Source organism: Carcharodon carcharias, chromosome 3, assembly GCF_017639515.1.
Source record: "Carcharodon carcharias isolate sCarCar2 chromosome 3, sCarCar2.pri, whole genome shotgun sequence".
NCBI classification, from domain to species: Eukaryota; Metazoa; Chordata; class Chondrichthyes; order Lamniformes; family Lamnidae; genus Carcharodon; species Carcharodon carcharias.
Genome location: NC_054469.1, coordinates 56,218,028 through 56,238,408, shown reverse-complemented (window position 1 = coordinate 56,238,408; position 20,381 = coordinate 56,218,028). Strand labels below are relative to the sequence as shown.

At 43.3% G+C, this 20,381-nt stretch overlaps 1 protein-coding gene across 1 annotated transcript in view; it reads left to right on the top strand.

The window, feature by feature from the left end:
- The window catches only part of myo3a (myosin IIIA), a 611,422-nt gene that overhangs the window by 69,477 nt on the left and 521,564 nt on the right, over window positions 1-20,381 (top strand). Inside the window, exon 2 of the mRNA XM_041183939.1 lies at window positions 7,464-7,598. Coding sequence (XP_041039873.1) covers window positions 7,464-7,598 — 135 coding nt within the window. The remainder of the gene's footprint in view (window positions 1-7,463; window positions 7,599-20,381) is intronic.

Below are 20,381 nucleotides of genomic sequence, written 5' to 3'. Positions count from 1 at the left end.
CAGCTTTTGGGGAACCGTTCAGCAAGGTGTTAGTGGACTAACTGCGGCCCCTGCCCAAAACCAAAACGGACTATTAGTATATCCTTACTATCATGGACATGGCTACCTGCTAAGAACCATATCTGCCAAAACATTGGTGGGGGAATTAACCAAATACTTTACCAGGTGTGGGCTGCCCAAAGGGATCCAGTCAGATCAGGGCTCAAGTTCATGCCCAAAATATTCCAGGGAGTCATGGATAACCTGGGCGAGACTCAGCTGAAGTCTTCTGCGCATCACCTGCAGTTTCGGGGGCACTAGAACAGGACCTCCAGACCCTAAAAACAATGATCAGGGTATTTGCCACAAGTACCCCCATGACTTGGATAAAGGACTCGGTTTTCTTCTGTACGCTACTAGGGACTCACCCAATGAGTCCACTGGTTTTATTCAGTTTGAATTAGTTTATGGGCCCTAAGTGTGAGGGCCTCTGAAACTAATCAAGGAGAGGTTTTAAGAACAGAAGAAGGAAGTCTCCATGTTAGACTATGGAACAGTGTTGCAGGAGCGACTCAAGAGATCCTGTGATGTGGCCCGAGAACATTTAAAAATCCCCCAGATAGCTATGAAGAAAGAGACAGGCAAACATGCCAGGGCCCAAACCTTTCAGCCAGGAGGCAATGTATTAGTGCTCCTAACAATACCAGGTGAGCCCTTAAAAGCCCAGTTCTTTGCCATCAGTTTGGCAAAGAAGCTCGAGAAGTAACCTATCTAATTGAGACCCCAGATTGGGGGAAAAAGCAAAGACTGTGTCATGTTAACATGATAAAGCAATAACACAGCCGAGAAGGGGACAAGCAGGTAACAGTCTGTCCCATTGCCACAAACCTAGACGATGAGGGTAGCAGTGGGGATGAATTGGAGGGAGACATGGGTGATCCACATTAAACCCCTTGCTACCCGACTAACCAACATAGAGATACTAGCGAACATAGACTCCTTATTCACCCACCTAAGTGCAGAACAGTGAGCAGATTTGACGTGACTGCTCACTGCATTTAAAGGCTTATGCAGGGACAGGCCAGGCTGCACCACATTAGCTCCATATGATGTAGATGTTGGAAAGGCCCCTCCCATAAGGCAACCTCCCTATTGTCTAGGCCCAGAAATGCTGGCACAGATTTGGGAGGAGATTAACTACATGCTAGAGTGCCAATTAATTGAGCCTAGCAGCAGTAGTTGGAGCTCCCTAGTTGTGCTCGTGCCCAAGCCGGACAGTTCCACAAGGCTTTGCATTGACTACTGAAAAGTTAATGCAGCTATTCGACTCCTACCCAATACCCTGCCTGGAAGATTGCATAGATAGTAGGTAAAGCAGCCTACATTGCAAAGATAGATCTACTCAAGGTATGCTGGCAGGTTCCCTTGACTGCCCGCGCAAAGGAAATTTCTGCCTTGTAACTCCGGATCGGTTAATCCAGTGTCAAGATTTGGACTCCAAAATGCCCCAGACACCTTTCAAAGGTTGATGTACCAGGTAGTGATGGACTAATCCAATTGCATAGTGTATCCAAATGACCTCCAAGTGTATCGTGACACCTGGGAAACTCATTTAGAACAACTGGAAGCCCTCTTCCAGAAAGTAGTCAGCCAACCTAGTGGTTAAGCTTTCAAAGACTGAGTTTGCTAAGGCCCAGGTGACCTATCTAGGACAATTAATGCCCAGAGCCACAATGGTACAAGCAATAGCACAGTTCCCCATTCCCAACACCATATGGGAAATCATGAGGTTCTCGGGTATGTGTGGGTTCTACCACAAGTGCGTCCCAAACTTCAGCACAGTAGCTGTCCCACTGACAGACCTACGACAGAAAGAAAGCAAACGTAGTATGAACTGAGAAATGTCAGACAGCTTTCGAATAGCTGAAAGCCATTTTAATAGGCGAGCCTGTGCTTGCAGCTCTGAAGTTTAACCAAGCATTTAAAGTAGCGATCGATGTGAGTGACATCCAGGCAGGAGTTGTCTTCCTCCAGGAAGATAAATCAGGGATAGAGAGGCCAGATGGGTACTTCTCCAAAAAACTAAATAAACATCAGAAATGGCACTCCACAGTGGAAAAGTTTAGGACACAGAATGCTAGGTTATTCCACTGGAGTTTGTTTCTACAACCGTACCACATAAAAAATCACCCACATTGCTGGGAAATCAAATCAGCAGATGTGCTGTCCAGAACTTAAAGAGACCTCATTAGAACTGAAGAGGTAATATTGACCAAGTGTCTCCAAACCAACTGCAAAACTAACAAAGTCAGCTCTACCAGAATCACCCAACTTAACCATTGCCTCACAGACAATCCAAAGACTGATTTGTATATTTTTAAAACTTTTATTTGGACTCTTAACTTCTCATTTCTGATCTGTATGTATAGGCGTTGGGTTTTTATTATTTTTCTCGGAGCTTAGAGCAACTGATAAACTTACTCTTTCTTTGACTCAAGAAAGCCTGGTTAAATTGGCTCCTTCTAAATGGTAAATACATTTGGACCGGGTAAAAGTATCCACGGGGGTAACAGGTGCCCCTTTAAAATTAACCTTGTTGTGACCAATCAAGACCAATCTTTGAATAAAGAAGGGGTGTCAGCTCATTCCTCCTCACCTGGGAGCATAACAAAATTGGGGTCCTGTTTGGGAAGTTAACAAATTGGAGGATCTCACCTGGGAACTGGTTGTAACAACAGACACTTCTAAAGCAGAAGCATAGTGAAGCATAAGAGAAACCTAAGAGAACTGGATTTCCCCCACAATATTTTCTCTCCCCCCATGCCAGATCCCTTTACTTTAAACTTTAGTCACAAAATAATTTATTGGACAAATATAAAAGAGGAAGAAAGCCATTGGAAACAATTTAACTATTTTCTTTTTGTTTGGTTATTGTTGTTCCAGCAGTAGTTTATAAACTAGAAAGTTAGGCCGAGGAAGAGGGTTTTCAAAGGAAGGAGAACAATTTTTTAAAAAATCATATACATAAATAAATAAAATAAGATGAAAATGTCAAAGTGAGCAATGTCACCTGTTGCCCACACGCCTTCTCTCTCTCTCTCTTTCCTTTTGAGATACCGTTCTCCCCACAATCCCCCCTCCTTCCTCAGTGTCTCTCTCTGTCTTCCTCCCTATTGTCTCTCTCCCTTCCTCCCCCCTCTCTCTAACAGAATGTGTCTCACAGACACAGCCAGAGCCACTTTACCCGCACTGGATCTGCTGCCATTTTGGCTTCATTCTCTCCTCTGGATCCATCAATGGTGGCACCGAGATCCAATTATCTTATTTTATATATTAGAATAGGAAGGTTGTAACTCAGAGACGATGTGGAGGAGACTGTTTGTTAATTTATAAATAATTAACAAAAGACTCACCTTAGTGCATCCTCACCAGTGGCTGACAAAAACAGCCCCCTCCCCCTCAATAATAAACAAGCAACTTGTAAGGAACATATCTTTCTATTTCTGTTGGACTGTTGCAAAGAACATACCTTTTTATTTTCTGTTGGACTGTGGATTAAGGTTACAATGGTTGGATGTTGAAAGACATGATCATTGGAACAGGATAAGAAATATATACAATATTGCAGTCCTGGAACAGTGTGCCATGAAAGACCGGATGGTGCTGGAAAGGAGTGCTGGACCAAGGGAGCTGCCTGACAACAGCATTTTAATTGGCTCCTGACCAGGTGACCAGGTTTTGTGTGAGAGCAGGGAAGAATAGTTTCTAGCCTAAAAGGAACAAGACCTAAAACCTTTTTCTCCTGTGTGTGGCAGATTCCAATAATTCTACAATAACTAGCTGGCTTTTTCTCCTTATGGACAGAATTTTGCCCTCGGATGGCTTGCGGGCTCCACTGGCTCGGCGGCGGGTGGACAGCCAACTCCCACCACTGAAACGAGGCCTGCCGCCATTTTGTGGGCAAGCCAATTAAGGCCCACCCAGTGGCCTGCCCGACAGGAAGCGCTGTGTGCTTCTTGTGTGGTGGGGGGGAGGGAATTCCCCATCTGTCAAAGTGCACTCTTTAGCACATGTGCGCGAAAGAGCACACTGCTCCCTGAAGCCAAGACCTGTCTCAGGGAGATTCGTGAGAGGTAAGTAAAGTCTAAAAATAGAAAATTATTAAAATTATTAACATGTTCCCCCTCATGTGACAATGTCACACAAAATGGGACATGTTAATGATAAACACTTAAAATTTATAACATTTTTAAAAAACAGAAATGAAACTTCATCCCGCCATTGGATGAAGTTTCATAAATAATCTGGAACCCTGCCCGCCAGCCTTAAGCTTGGACAGACAGGTCTTTAATTATCTTAACTAGCCTGTCAATGGCCTCAATTGGCCATTGACAGGTCGGCTGGCAGACAACTGATTTCGCTGTCCACCCGCCTTCCTAAAAATTTAAAGGGACCGGCATGACGTTGGGTATACCTCCCAACATCATCCCGCGTCATTTTCCCTTCGGATAGCAGGCCCCGTCCCCAAATCGCTGAGGGGAAAATCCTGGTCCACATCTCTATAATCTGTTCTCTCTCTGACAACCCCTGTCGTGAGGCAAAGGGGAAATTCCCTGTCACAGACATCGAAGGGCAAGTGCTCAATCAGTGTACTAAATACTGAAAGTGCTGGAAGACCACCTTGTGTCATCAACAAGAACTGAAATGAATTTGGAAGACATCAATCAAAATCAACCTATCGAACCCTGTACTCCGGAATTAGTGCTATTGAACTGTTTTAACCCACCCTTAAAATGCATGTTTTTGTGTGTCTTATGTGTCTTGTATGTGTGTGTATGGGGATTTAAGAAGGGGTAGAGTTTAGGTTATAGAGCTAGAAATTAGCAGTTCATTTTTCTTTCTTTTGTCACTGGTTAATAACAGTTTGTTCGATAAAGTTATTTACTTATTAAGTTTACAAACCTGGTGCTTGTATTCTGTTAACCTAAACTAAATTAGGTAGAATTGGGGCAATCTGGTGGTTTGATCAAACCTTTACATATTTGTCATGGCTCGGGGAACAGTGGGGCTTGATATTACAGCGCACTATCCCCAGTGAGTTGTGACAAACTCTAAAAGGATTGTTAAAAATAATAATTTCAAAGGGAGGGAAAACAGTGTCAACTATCCATTGACTGCCAGGTTCTGAGGTTTTGCTCTGAAGAGAATTGTTTCTGTCTCTTTCGCTCTCTCTTCAACTTGACGAAAAGGTTTTTTTTTGCTTTCAATTCTCTTATCTCTCCCATGCTGCTGCTCCAGCTCCTCCAATCACAGGTTCCCTCCCTGCTCCCACCTTTGCTGCTCCTCCAGTCATGGCTTTCCTTCTGCCCACCCTTGCTGCTCCTCCAATCATAGCTTCTGTGTCTGGAGGAGCAGCAAAACTGGAGGGTGGGAACCCGTGATTGGAGGAGCTGGAGCAGTAAGCACGGGAGAGACAGAATCTGTGATTGGAGGAGCAAATCCTCACAGACTCTACAACAAAAACAGAAAATGCTAGAAAAACTCAGCAGGTCCAGCAGCATCTCTGGAGTGAGAACAGAGTTAATGTTTCGAGTCCATATGACCCTTCTCCTTCACAGATTCTATCTCTCCCACACTCACTACTCCTCCAGTCAAACTCTATGGGCTGAATTTTGCCGTCGGTGAGCAGGGGGCAGGGCCCGCTCGCCAACACGCAAAATGACGCGGGATGACATTGGGGGTTCCCCCCGACGTCATCCTGCCCCATTTAAATCTTCAGGATGGTGGGGGCACAGCGAAATCAGCTGGCGGGATGAGGTTTCATGTAGGGTTTAAAAAACTTTAATAAAGTTTTAGTGAATTTTATTAGCATGTCCCATCTTGTGTGACATTGTAACATGAGGGGGACATGTTAAAGGATTTTTTAACTTTTCTATTTTTAATGTTTGTTCAACTTTCCGCGATCTCCCTGAGGCAGGATTTAGCCTCAGGGAGATGTGCACTCTTTTGTGTGCGTGCTCGAAAGAATACACTCTTGCATTTGGGGAATCTCTCCCTGTCCGCACAGGAAGTGCATAGCCCTTCCCACCGGGCGTCATGCTGGGCGGGTCCTAATTGGCCCGCCCACTTAAAATGGCGGCGGGGCCTGCTTCTCTAGCGGGGATCAGCTCCCCACTTGCCAGCGAGTGGGTCAGGCCCACCCGCCCGGTAGGCAGAAAATTCTGCCCTATATGTTTTCCTGCTCTCAAAATGATGCCTCCGCTTCTGCCTGTAATTGCTCATCCTCGGACCATGGAGGAACCATAATGTAAAGTCGCATTGTTACAGGAGCGGGTTGGGTGTGGTGACCTTTTTTGAATTTTTTGCCCCGTCTTTGCTTTTTGGCGGGCTACTAAGGGCAAATTTGCCCACTGCTCCTATGTATTTTGAACCCTGCAACAGAACCATGAACTGCCAGAAAGACATGTTGGGCAAGGATGGAAAGGTCAACAGGGTGAAAAGTAATGGAGAGGTCAAGAGGGATGAAGAGAGACAAGAAGCCTTGATCGCAATTGCACAGGATATCACTTGTGAGTTTAAACAGACCAGTCTCTGGGGGTGGGACAAAGTTTGTAGGATCTTACTCAGGTAACAATCGGAGAGATGAAAGTGCAGTCGTGAGTCAACAATGCATTTCAGTATGCAAGGGAAGGTTAGGGATAAAGAAACACCTTTCATGAGTTCAAACATCTGAAGTGGAGCTTGATTGCTCAATTTTCTGGTGTACATGCAAAATTGTAACCACTGAGCCATTGGATACTGTGAGATTTGAAGAGAATGTAAAAGAGGGGATAATTTTTGAGGAGGGGAAGATAATATGTGTTTTGAAAGAGTTTGGTGCCAGATGATAGAAATAGGTTAATAATATTGGCAAACATTGTGCTTAGGAGAGGGAAGGTGGGGGTTAGCAACTGGGATTGGGGATGAATATTAGTTTCACTGACAGGATAAGTGAGCTCAGGGCTGTAAAATAACTGCAGCCTTGGGCAAAGAAAGAAAAAATGAGGAGGCATGCAGGAGGAAGATCGAGAACAGGACCACATTGTAGAGAACAGCTTTGTCAATGGATTTAATTGTAGACAAAAGTACACCATGCCATGAACAACATTCACCATCTAGGTTTACACATGAAGAATACACATTTCAATAGGGTACTGGGGAGCTGTAACCACCAGTGAAATCATTCCTCAGTCAGCCCTTTCAACAGAAAAAAATAATGGTTTAAGAGGGGAAATGGGTGTTAAATGCCAAAGATTGTACACAGTATTATGAATCTTTTAAATATATTGCATCATTGTTTTAAATATGAAAAACTGTAACAACAATTAGACACATTAGATAAATGCGAAACTCAATGCCTGATTCTGGAAATTATTGTTGTAACTGGCAGATCTGACACTGATGATTTCCAATTGAACAATAATTTTGTATATTTTTGATATTAGGATATTGATGAAGAAATCGAGGCTGAGTACAACATCCTCCAAGCTCTTTCTGATCATGATAATGTGGTCAAATTCTATGGAATGTACTATAAGAAGGATGTAAAGAATGGAGATCAGCTCTGGCTTGTACTAGAGGTATGAATTTCTGTCTCTGCAAAAACTCCTGCCTGTTATTGTTTCTTGTTTGCAACCCAAGGTTTTATAGTGAGAATTATTATTCCATACTATTAGATGGTTGTATCTTTTTCTTCATAGGTAATGGTATATGAGTTATTGAATGATATACAAGATAATAGGGAACAGCATTCATTGCACCAATGGTGAAGTGATCTCATAGCCCAAATGACTTTGTCATTCCTTAATAAGGGTTTTCATACTTTTATATTACTGTTACAACAACAATGACTTGTATTTATATAGTGCCTTTAGCATAGTAAAACATCCCAAGGCTCTTCACGGGTACACTGTCGTATAAAGTTTAACACTGAGCCACATAAGGAAGGCAGGTGGCCAAAAGCTTGGTTAAAGAGGTATTTTTTAAGGTGTGACTTAAAGGAGGAAAGAGAGGTGGGGAGGCAGAGAGGCTGGTAGAGAATCACAGAAATTAGGGCATGGCCTCCAATGGTGGACTATTAAAATCAGGAACGCTGAAGCAGCCAGAAATAGAGTATCTCAGATGAATGACGGGCTGAATCTAGGGCTAGAGATTACAGAGGTAGGGAGGACCAAGGCCATGGAGGGACTTGAAAACAAGGCTGCGATTTTAAAATCAATGCATTGCTTAGATAGCAACATAGGAAAAAGGAGCAGGAGTAGGTCATTCGGCTCTTCAATATGATAATGGCTGATCCTCTATCTCAACACCATACTCTCGCTCTCCCCATACCACTTGATGCATTTAGAGTCTAGAAATCTATCTATTTCCTTCTTAAATATATTCAGTGACTTGGCCTCCACAGCCTTCTCTGGTAGAGAATTCCACAGGTTCACTATTCACAGTCCTAAATAGCCTACCCTGTATCCTGAGACTGACCCCTTGTTCTAGATTCCCCAGCCAGAAGAAACATCATCCCTGCATCTAATCTGTCCAGACCTGTCTTAATTTTATACATTTCAATGAGATCCCCTCTCATTCTTCTAAACTCCAGTGGATTCAGGCTTAGCTGACCCAATTTCTCCTCATATGACAGTCCTGCCATCCCAGGAATGGTGAACATTTGCTGCACTCCCTCCATGGCAAGTATATCCTTTCTTAGGTAAGGAGACCAAAACTGCACACAATACTCCAAGTGTGGTCTCGCCAAGGCCCTGTGCAGCTGCAGTAAGATATCCTTGCTCCTGTATGCAAGTCCTCTCGCAATGAAGGCCAACATGCCATTTGCCTTCTTAATTGCTCGCTGCACCAGCATGCTTGCTTTCAGTGACTGGTGTACTAGGACACCCAGGTCACTTTGTACAACAATGTTTCCCAATCTATTACCATTTAAGTAATATTCTGCCATTCTGTTTTTTCCTACCAAAGTGGATAACTTCACACTTATCCACGTTATACTGCATCTGTCATATATTTTGCCCACTCACTCAACTTGTCTAAAACATCTTGAGGCCTCTTAACATTCTCCTCACTACTCATATCCCTGCCGTTTTGTGTCTTCAGCAAACTTAGAAATGTTACATTTGGTTCTCTCATTCAAATCATTGACATATATTGTGAAGAGCTGGGGCCCAAGCACTGATCCTGCCGTATCTCACTAGTCACCACCTGCCACTCCAAAAAGGACCCATTTATTCCTACTCTCTGTTTCCTGTTTGGTAACTAATTCTCAATCCATGGCAATATATTACCACAATTTGGCGTACTTTAATTTTGCATGCTAACCTTTTACGTGGGATTTTATCAAAAGCTTTCTGAAAATCCAAATACACCACATCCACTGGTTCTCCCTTATCTATTTTGCTAATTAGATCCTCATAAAACACCAGTAGGTTTGTCAAGCATGATTTACCTGTCCTAAATCCATGTCAATTTTGACTCACTTGGCTGATCTTATCTAAGTGTTTTGTTATCACATCCTTTATAGCATTTTCCCTACTACTAATGTAGGCTAACTGGTCTATAATTCCCTACTTTCTCCCTCCCTCCCTTTTTAAATAGTGGGGTTATATTTGCTACTCTCCAATTTGCCAGGACTCTTCCAGAATCTACAGAATTTTGGAAGGTGACAACCAACGCATCCACTATTTTTATTGCCACCTCCTTAAGTACCCTACGATGTAGATTATCAGACCCTGGGATTTATCAGCTTTCAGTCCCATTAATTTCTCCAGTACTTTTTTTTAGTAATGCTAATTTCCTTCAATTCCTCCTTCTCACTAGACCCTTGGGGAAGTTATTTGTGTCTTCCTCTATGAAGAGAGAACTAAAGCACTTGTTTAATTACTCTGTCATTTCCTTGTTCTCCATTATAAATTCTCCTATTTCAGACTGCAAAGGACCTACATTTGTCTTCACTAATTTTTTTTTCTTTTTACATGCTTATGGAAGCTTTTACAGTCCACTTTTATGTTCAAGCTTACTCTCATGCCCTATTTTCTCATCTTAATCAATCGCTTGGTCCACCTTTGTTAAATTCTAAACTGTTCCCAATCCTCACACTTGCTACTTTTTCTAGCAACTTTATATGAATCTTCTTTGGATCTAATACTATCCTTAATTTCTAATGTTAGCCATGGCTGGGCCACTTTTCCTGTTGTGTTTTTGTGCCAAAAAGGAATATATATAACTGTTGCTATGCTTGCATTTGTTCCTTAACTATTAGCTATTGACAATCCACCATCATGACTTTTAATGAAGTTCCCCAATCTATCTTAGCCAACTCATGCTCATACCTTCACAATTTCCTTTGTTAAGATTTAGGACCCTAGTTTCTGATCGGATTACTTCAGTTTCCATCCTATAGAAGAATTCCAGCTTGTTATGGTCACTGTTCCCTAAAGGACCCCACATAGCAAGATTATTAACTCCTTCACATTGCACAATACTCAATCTAGGATAACCTGTTCCCTAGTTGTTTCTTTGAATGTATTGGTCTAAAAAAACATCTCGTACACACTCCAGGAATTCATCCACCACAGTATTATTGTTAATTTCGTTTGCCCAGTTTATATATAAATTAAAATCACCCACGATTATTGTAACACCCTTGTTACATGCATCTCTAACTTCCTGTTGAATGCCATACCACTACTGTTTGGAGGCCTATAGACAACTCCCACTAATGTTTTCTTCCCCTTGTTGCTTTGTAGCTCCACTCAGACTGATTCTACATCTAGATTTTCTGAGCCAATATCCTCTCTCACTATTGCATTGATTTCATCCTTATCTAACAATGCCACCCCACCTCCTTTTCCTTTTTGCCTGTCCTTCCTAAATGTCGAGTACCTTTGGATACTCAGTTCCCAGCCATGGTCACCTGCAGCCAAGTCTCCAAATTGCAAACATATTGTACCCATTTACATCTTTTTGCGCTGTTAATTCCTCTCCGTGCATTCAGATATAGTGCCCTTAGACTTGTCTTTTTACACACATTTTTCTTGTCCTATGGCCCCATTTGCTGCTAGCCCCTGTTTTCGCTGCCTTCCACTTTTGCTCTTTTACTTTTCTGTCTTTCATTTCTATCTTTGTTTCCCTCTCTTGTGTGTCCCCACTCAGGTTCCCATCCCCATGCCATTCTAGTTTAAACCCTCCCCCACAGTGCTAGTGAATACCCCATGAGGATATTAGCCCCAGCCCTGCTGGGGTGCAACCTGTCCAGTTTTTACAGGTCCCATCTTCCCCAGAAATGGTTCCAATGTCTCAGGAATCTAAATCCCTCCCTCCTAAGCCATCTCTCCAGTCATGCATTCATCTGGTTGATATTCCCATTCCTGATCTCAAGAGCATGTGGCCCTGGGAGTAATCCTCAGTTTACTATCTTTGAGGTCCTGCTTTTTAATTTATTTCATGGCACCCTATATTCTGCTTACAGGACCTCATGTTTCTTTTTACCTTTGTCGTTGGTACTGATGTGGACCTGGACCCTTGGTTGTTCGCCCTCCCCCTTCAGAATGTCCTACAGCCACACAGTGACATCCTTGACCCTGGCACCAGGGAGGCAACATACCATCCTGGTGTCACGTCTGTGGTTGCAGAAATGTCTATCTGTTCCCCTTGCAATAGAATCCCCTATCACTATTGGTCTCCCATTCATTTTTTCTCCCACAATGTGCAGCTGAGTCACTTGTGGTGCCACCGACTTGGCTCTGGCTGCATTCCCCTGAAAAACAATCTCTCCCAGCAGTATCCAGAACAGAAAAACTGTTAGAGAGAGAGGTGGACCCAGTGGATTCCTGCACTATCTGCCTAGTGTTTTTAATCTGCCTGGCAGTCACCCATTCCCTTTCTGCCTGTGCATTCTATACAGTGTGACCACCTCACCGTGCGTGCTATCCATGAGGATCTCATCCTTGTGGATGCTCCATAGTGACTACAACTGCAGCTCCAGCTCTGAAACATGGATTTTGAGTTGCTGAAGTTGGAGACATTTCCTGCACATGTGGTCACCCTGGACACTGGAAGTATCCCTGGCTTCTCACATTGCACAGGAGGAGCATTCCATTTGGCCACGCTGCCTTGCCATACTTCCCCTTAAATTACTCCATTTACTTTTACTTTCTCTAGTTTAGAGAATATTAAAGACAGAAGAATTACTCACCAGGTCCAACTTACCAAGGCCACCACTCTTCTTACTGAGGACATTTAGAAAATGATAGGATCACTTCCTTCCTCTTCACCGAACTCCCTCTCTCACCAAACGCCAAATTAATCACTCTATTGCAGCCCAATGCAGCGTTCCAGTGCAGATGGGGAGTCAATGTAGGCTAACAATGGCCTTTCAGGGAATCAAGGGCAGGAAAGTGAGTTGAGGCAGAATCATATTGTGTGGCACAGAAGGATCAAGGGGCCATATGGTCTACTCCTGCTTTCATTTCTTATGTTCTTACATTTTTATGTTAGAGCATAAGCATCAGAGTTTTAGATTACCTCAACTTTACAGAGGATATAAAATGGGAGGCTGGTCACGAGTGTGTTGAAATAGTCAAGTGTAGAGATAAAAAATATATGGAACAGGATGGCAGTGGATGAGCTGAGGCAGGGACACAGCTGGGCAATGTTATGAAGGTGGAAACAAGCAATTGTAGTGATGGCATGGCTATATGTTTGTAAGATCATCTCAGTGCCAAATATGACACCAAAGTTGTGAACATGCTGGTACAGCATCAGAAAGTTGCCAGAGAGAGGAATGAAGTCTGTGGTTAGTGAGACCAAAAACAATGACTTTGTTCTTCCCAATACTTAGTTGGAGGAAATTCTTATTCATCTAGTACTGGATGTCAGACAAGCAGTATGACAGCCTAGAGTCAGTGGAGGGTCGAGAGAGTTAGTGCTGAGATAGAGCTGGATGTCGACACAGTACATGCGGAAACTGAGGCTATGTTTTTGGATGATGTCGCCAAGAGGCTGCATGATAGATCCTCGGGGGATACCAAAGATAATAGTGCAGAAGCAAGAAGTAAAGCCGTTGCAGTTAATCCACTGGCTACAGCTAGATAGGTAAGAATGTAGCCTGGAGAGTGCAATTCAACCTGGACGACAGTGGAAAGCATTGGAAGAAATTGGTATGGTTGAGCAGAGGCGGTGGTGTAGTGGTAATGTCACTGGATTAGTTTTCTAGAGGTCCAGGTAAATGGGGTTCTGGGACATAGGTTCAAATCCCATCATGACAGCTGGTGGAATTTAAGTTCAATTAATAAATCTGGAATTAAAAAGTTGTCTCAGTAATGGTGACCATGAACTCATTGTCAATTGTTATAAAAACTCATCTAGCTTACTAATGTCCTTTAGAGAAGGAAATCCGTGTCCTTACCTGGTTTGGCCTACATACATGTGACTCCAGATCCAAAGCCCTTGAATGCCCTCTGAAATGGCCAAGCAAGCCACTCAGTTGTATCAAACTGCTACAAATTCTAAAAGGAATGAAACTGGCGTCGGAAACAACAGCTGCAAAACCAGCCCTGTCGACCCTACAAAGCCCTCCTTACTAACATCTGTGGGATTGTGCCAAAATTGGGAGAGCTGTCCTGCACACTAGTCAAGCAACAGCCTGACATAAAAGCAAAATACTGCGGATGCTGGAAATCTGAAACAAAAATAAAGATTGCTGGAAAAACTCAGCAGGTCTGACAGCATCTGTGGAGAAAAAGATAGAGTTAAGATTTCAAGTCCAAATGACTCCTCTTCAGAACTAAAGAGAAGTAGAAATATGGTGAAATATATACTTTTTAAGGGGGGTTGGGACATATGAAGCTAGATAGAAGGCCAGTGATAGGTGGAGGCAAAGGAGAGATTGCAAAAGATGCCATAAACAAAAGGTCAAAGAGGTGTTGATGATACTGGCTAAAGGAGGTGCTAATGGTGACATTAAGAGTAGAAAGAAGGATGAGCAAGTGCCAGGTGGCCCTAATGGGGGTGGGGTGAGAGAAAAGATCAAAATAGGCTAAAAGGTGGAGATAAAACAATGAATGGAAATAAATTTTAAAATAATAATAGAAATAGATGGGTAAAGAAATGTATATATAAAAATTAAAAAATAAATATTTGAGAAAAGGGGATCAAATAGGAGTGAGGATGGAGGAGGGAGCTCATGATCTGAAGTTGTTGAACTCAATGTTAAGTCCAGAAGGCTATAAAGTGCCTAATCGGAAGATGACATAGCCTGACATAATCAGACTCATGGAATCTGTTCTGAAGAAAAGTCATGTTGGAATCAAAATGTTAACTCTGTTTTTCTCTCCACAGATGCTTCCAGACCTGCTGAGTTTTTCCAGCACTTTCTGTTTTTATCATGGAATCATGCCTTACAGACAATGTCCTAGGCACCATCATCACCATCCCTGAGTATGCCCTGTCCCATCATCAGGACAGACCCATCAGAGGTAGCATCATGGTGGTACAGAGCCAGGAAGGAATTGCTTTGGGAGTCCTCAACACTGACTCCATGAAGCCTCATGGTCACAAGAACAGAGGAACACAAGAAATAGAGCAGGATAGACCATATGGCCTGTCAATCCTGTTCTGCTATTCAATACAATCATGGCTTATCTTAAACTTCAACTCCATTTTCTTGTCCACTTCTCATATTCCTTAATTCCCTGAGAGACAAAACACTTGTTTATCCAAGCCTTAAATGTAGTCATTGATGGAGCATCCACAACCCTCTGAGGTAGATAATTCCAAAGATTCACAACCCTTTGAGTGAAGTAATTTCTCCTCAACTCAATCCTAAATGTTTGGCCCCTTATCCTGAGACTGTTTCCCCATGTTTTAGACTCCCCAACAAGCAGAAACAAACTCTCAGCATCTACCATATCAAGCCCTTCAGAATTTTGCACCCTTCAATGAGATGGCCTTTCATTCTTCTAAACTCCAGAGAATATAAGCCCAATTTACTCAGCAGCTTATCATAGGACAACCCCCTCATCCTAGGCAATTTAGTGAACGCCTGCTGTACCACCTCCAATGCAAGTTTATCATTCTTTAAACATGGATACCAAAATTGCACAGAGTGTTCCAGGTCAAACATGGGTAAGGAAACCTCCTGCTGATTACCACTTACTGCACCCCCACCAGCTGAGGAATCAGTACTCCTCCACATTGAACATAAATTGGAGGAAGCACTGAGGGTGATAAGGGCACAGAATATACGCTGATTGGGGGACTTCAATGTCCATCACCAAAAGAAACTCAGCAGCATCACTACTGACCAAGCTGGCTGAGTCCTAAAGGGCATAGCTGCTAGACTGGGTCTACGGCAGGTGGTGAGAGAATCAGCAAGAGGAAAAAACCTACTTGACCTCCTCCTCACTGATCTACCTGTTGCAGGTGCATCTGTCCATGACAGCATTGGTAGGAGTGACCACTGCACAGTTCTTGTGGAGACGAAGTCCCATCTTCTCATTCAGGGTACTCTTCATCTTGTTGTGTGACACTACACTGTGCTAAATGGGATAGATTTTGAACAGATCTAGCAACACAGGACAGGGCATCCATGAGGCGCTGTGGGCCATTAGCAGCAACAACACAGCACTACTCGCATGCCAAACAGCAGAAGCAGCATGCGGTAGAGAGCTAAGCAATCCTACAACCAACGGATCAAATCAAAGCTCTGCAGTCCTGCCACTTCCAGTCATGAATGGTGGTGGACAATTAAACAACTAACAGGAAGAGGGGGCTCACAAATAGCCCCATCATCAATGATGGGCGTTCCCAGCACATTAGTGCAAAAGATAATGCTGAAGCTTTTGTTACCATCTACAGCCAGAATTGCCGAGTGGATGATCCATAAGGGCCTCCTCTTGACATCTAAATCCCATGAATGAATAAACTGAAAAAAAAACTGTGATAAAGCCCTGTCTAAACAGGCCGAGAAGGATGAGGAGGAATATTCTACCATTGTTACAGTCTTATAGTGTGTCATTTGTGATTTTGATAAATGCCTTCTTGGTACTGTGGCAGTGGTGGAACCCTAATTGGAGGGATTCAAACATGAAATTCCAGGAAAGATGGGCATGGGATTGGGAGTTCTTTTATATTCATTTATGGGATATGCGTCTCGCTGGCTAGACCAGCATTTATCGCCCATCCCTATTGCCCTTGAGAAGGTGGTGATGAGCTTCTTGAACCACTGCAGTCCATGTGGTATACACACACCCACAGTGCTGTTAGCAGATTTAAAGCCTTTCGACAGGAAAGGGAGGTTGGAGATGAGATGGTAGTTTGCATGGACCGAGGAGTCAAGGTTAGCCTTTTGAGAAGGGGAGTGATAACAACTAACTTGGCGGTTGAGGTTGGATAGTCAGCAGGTTATTGACAATAGGGTCAAGGGAGCAGGAGTTGGACCTCAAGATCAAGGTGATCTAGAGAGGGCATGAGACGAGATAGGAGGAAGTGCAAGTACAGGGCTAGGGCAGAGAAGAACCTTAGAGGAAGTAGTGGAAGGACGAGGAGCAGCAGAGGCAACTTATTGGATGGTCACAATTTTAGCAACAAATAAGTCCATGAACTCATCACATTTGTTGTTGGAGGTGGGGCTGGAGGGGAAAGAAGAGAAGAGCTTAAGAGCATGGTTTGCCGTAGAGAAAAGAAACCAAGCGTTATCGTTAAATTCTAAGACAGTTCTGGAATAATGATCAATTTTGGCAGATGAGAGGAGGACCCGAGAATGCTTTATGCAGTTCTGCCAGCACTGATGATAAGTGGCGAAACAAGTTGTCAGCCATATCCTTTCATCTCCTTTCCTTGGAGTTAAGGCAGTGGAGAGTGCCAGAGGTAACAGCCAGGGCGAGTGAGTAATGGTTTTCATGGAGGTGAGGGCAGCAAAGATGGAGATGAAGGTATGGTTGAGCAGATAGGTAGCTGCAGAAATGCCATGGTAAACGGAGGGCCAAACGATAGACAGTTAGGATTTTGAAACTGCAGTTGAAAATTAAGAAAGTTGTGAGAATTTATTCTGGGCTGGAAACAAAGGGAAGTAGGGTTGGGATGGGGAGAGAGGATGTGGGTGGAGAGCAATACTTTCTTGCATTCCTTCACGAGATGTGGGTGTCATTGTTGCCTATCCCGAATTGCCCTTGAACTGAGTGGCATGCTAGGCTATCTCAGAAGGCATTTAAGAGTCAACCACATTGCTGTGGGTCAGAAGCCACATTTAGGCCAGATCAGGTGAGAATGGTAGTTTTCCTTCCCTGAAGGACATTAGTGAACCGGATGGAGTTTTACAATTGATGATTGCTTCATGGTCACCATTACTGAGGCTAGTTTTATAATTCCAGATTTATTAAGTTACTTTAAATTTCAGCAGCTGTCATGGTGGGATTTGAACCCATTCCCACAGACCACTAGCCTGTCCCTCTGGAGAACTAATGCAGTAACATTTTGACTATGCCACTGTCATCCATTGATCATTTAATGTCACTTAAGGACCTCATTTCACCTCTGCCGATTGGGGGGATGTGGTATTTTCACTTGTTGGGCAGGAAGGGGAGATACCTCATTTGAGGTGTCCCCTGTGCCCATCGGAATGACCCCTCCACAAGATTGTGACCTCCTTTAACCCGCCACCCACCCTGCCCAGTCTAACAATCAGCTCTCTAGGGCAGGACTTCCTCCCAGATGGAGGCGGAAGTCTCATTCTGAAACAATTAAGGCTGCCCCCGACGTAATATCACTGCAGGGAAACCGGATATCAGGTTGGTGGGCTGACGTTTGACTTTTCGATTAGGGAGCCAGGGAATATGGTGCCCTCTAAATCCAACCCATCTGCCCAAGCCTGAATGTTGTCCAGGACTTTTGACATAAAAGACAATCAGTGTCTCAAAAATCCTTGGGGTAGAGAAGATGTTCTGAAACTTTGCACTGCTGAACTCATTGAAATGATGGCTGACTTTTAACAGCCATTTGGAAACGAACTGGGAGACAAGAGGGCTGGTGAAATTACGGGGGCAGCAGTAGGAAGCTGATATCTTCCTGCTATAATGGTATATTAAGAGTGGTGGGAACCTCAGTGGTGCAGCTGCCCATCAAGCAGCTAATTGAACCACTGATGTGTCCAATTAACGGCCATTTTCACCATCCCCACCCCCACCCGCCGGCACTTTTACCCGCATCGGAAGAGTCCACTGCCGCATGTGGAGCCTACCAAGTAAACCCTGGTGGCCTCCAAGCCAGTCCCCAGGGGTAGCTCTCCTTAAGGGCCACTCCATGGCCCATGGAGGAACCACATGATGACAGTGGCCACCACTTGAAGGTGATAGATGCCTCCCCCCCCACCCCCCCACCCCACCCCCCCCACCACCACCAGATCACCGACGCCTACCTGTCTGGCCCTGGGCCTTTAAAATACAATTTCCTTGTCTTTGAGTGTGCTTCACCATGGAGTTGCCTTCTTCTCATCCAGCAGTCACAGCCCTGGCCACTGCTCGTGGTGGCGTAGATGAATTGCCAGTCCTCTGATGAGGGGTCATTGCTCTCAATTTGATAAAAGCCCTAATGACAGTCAATGAACAGGCTGCCAGTGGCCCCACTTTCAGTTCCGGCAGCGGGACTTCTTCAAAGTTGATAAAATTCAGCCTATTGTGCAATTTAACAAAGGGCGGGATTTTCCAGCCCCACCCGCTGCAGGGATTGTCTGGCCCCGCCTAAAATCAATGCACTTTTGGCTGGGCCACCAAATCTCCCGTGGCAGGTCCCACCACAATGGGTCCAGAAAATCCGGGCCGAAGTGCTTCTCATTTTCCAAACCTTTCTTATTAAGCCTTTTAATAACTGCATGATAGGAACTAAAATATCTACTTTAGTTATTGTTGGTGTAAATTACTCTCGGCTAGTATTGCAGTAAATCCTGTAACAAGGCAAGAATGACTCAGCTATTCTTTTGTAAATAAGAGATTTTCTAACACCTACATTGCTACTTAATTGTGGCACAGCAGAAGTGTGCTTCGTATTTTTCTTTTATTTAAATTACATTTTAACTTTTAAGTGGATTAACACCTCCGGTTGGGCTGCTAAATGCCAGGAATTTGTTAAAGAAAACTCAGGGAGTTTTGAAAATTAACTAAAGAGAAGACTTTGCATGATATTATCACACAGCATAATTTCAAGGTCTATTTTTGTTTTGCAATTTTTCACTTTTGAGGTACCCGTGAGTCCATAGAAACTGTTTTTGTAATCATAGCTTCTTGTGTGAAGCTGCAATGGAAAGCACAGATTTATTTCTATACAGCAACAGATGGTAAATAGCATTTATTTTGAATCACTTAGTATTAGCTCTTAACCAGCTGCTTTTTTGACATACAAGATTCCACAGACAGCAATGAGATGAATTTCCAGTTAACCTCTTTTGTATTTCTCTGAGTGTGATTATCGGTTTACAGTGAATTATGGGCAGTTTTGTATGGGAGCTTTGCCTAATAGGATCCAGGTCGAGGTTTGGCCAAATCACTGGGCTTTCACAGCCAACATTGTCTTCACATGGGATAGATTCAAGTTCAGGTGTTGGGAGGTCCTAACTCATGTTGATCCATGCCATTGTTTTATTTGTGGACCATGTTTTCAGAAGTGATTGATTTAGCCCTTGATTTCTGTTGATCTTCACACATCGGTATTGGTGCTGAGTGACACTGCCATAATTATATTGAATCTGTTGCTGATTTCCGTTATTTATCTTAGTCATTCAGGTGAAACTGGCTTTGGGCAGTAGTGCAAAGCAGGCGATGATGAATTAGCAGTCCATTTTAAAATCAGTTCTGTTGAAGGGTCATGAGGACTCGAAATGTCGACTCTTTTCTTCTCCGCCGATGCTGCCAGACCTGCTGAGTTTTTTCAGGTAATTCTGTTCTTTTTATGTCCATTTTACATCCTGCCCTATCTGATTTTCTTTACCACTGGCAGGGTTTAAACAGGCGAGCAATTTTCTACTCCCCATTTTGTACTACAGCTGGGGACCAATTTCACTCCATTATTTCGCTGTAAAAATTTTGTGTCTTTAATGTATATTATGCCAGTAATGCCCATTCACAAAAGAGCATTATTGCCTTAAATTTCTCACAACAAAATCAGCATTAATTCAAATTTTCCAGAATCAATCAAAAAGGAACTTTATGATCCTCAAAAAAATGTCTAAATCCTTTCAGCAGAATATTCATTTCTCACCCATCTTTTCCTTATATGCCTGCAAATAAAATTTGTAATGTAAAAAATACATAAGAAGACTAAGTTGCTTACTTCTAACATTTTTCTTCCCACCCTCTACCAAAACTCAG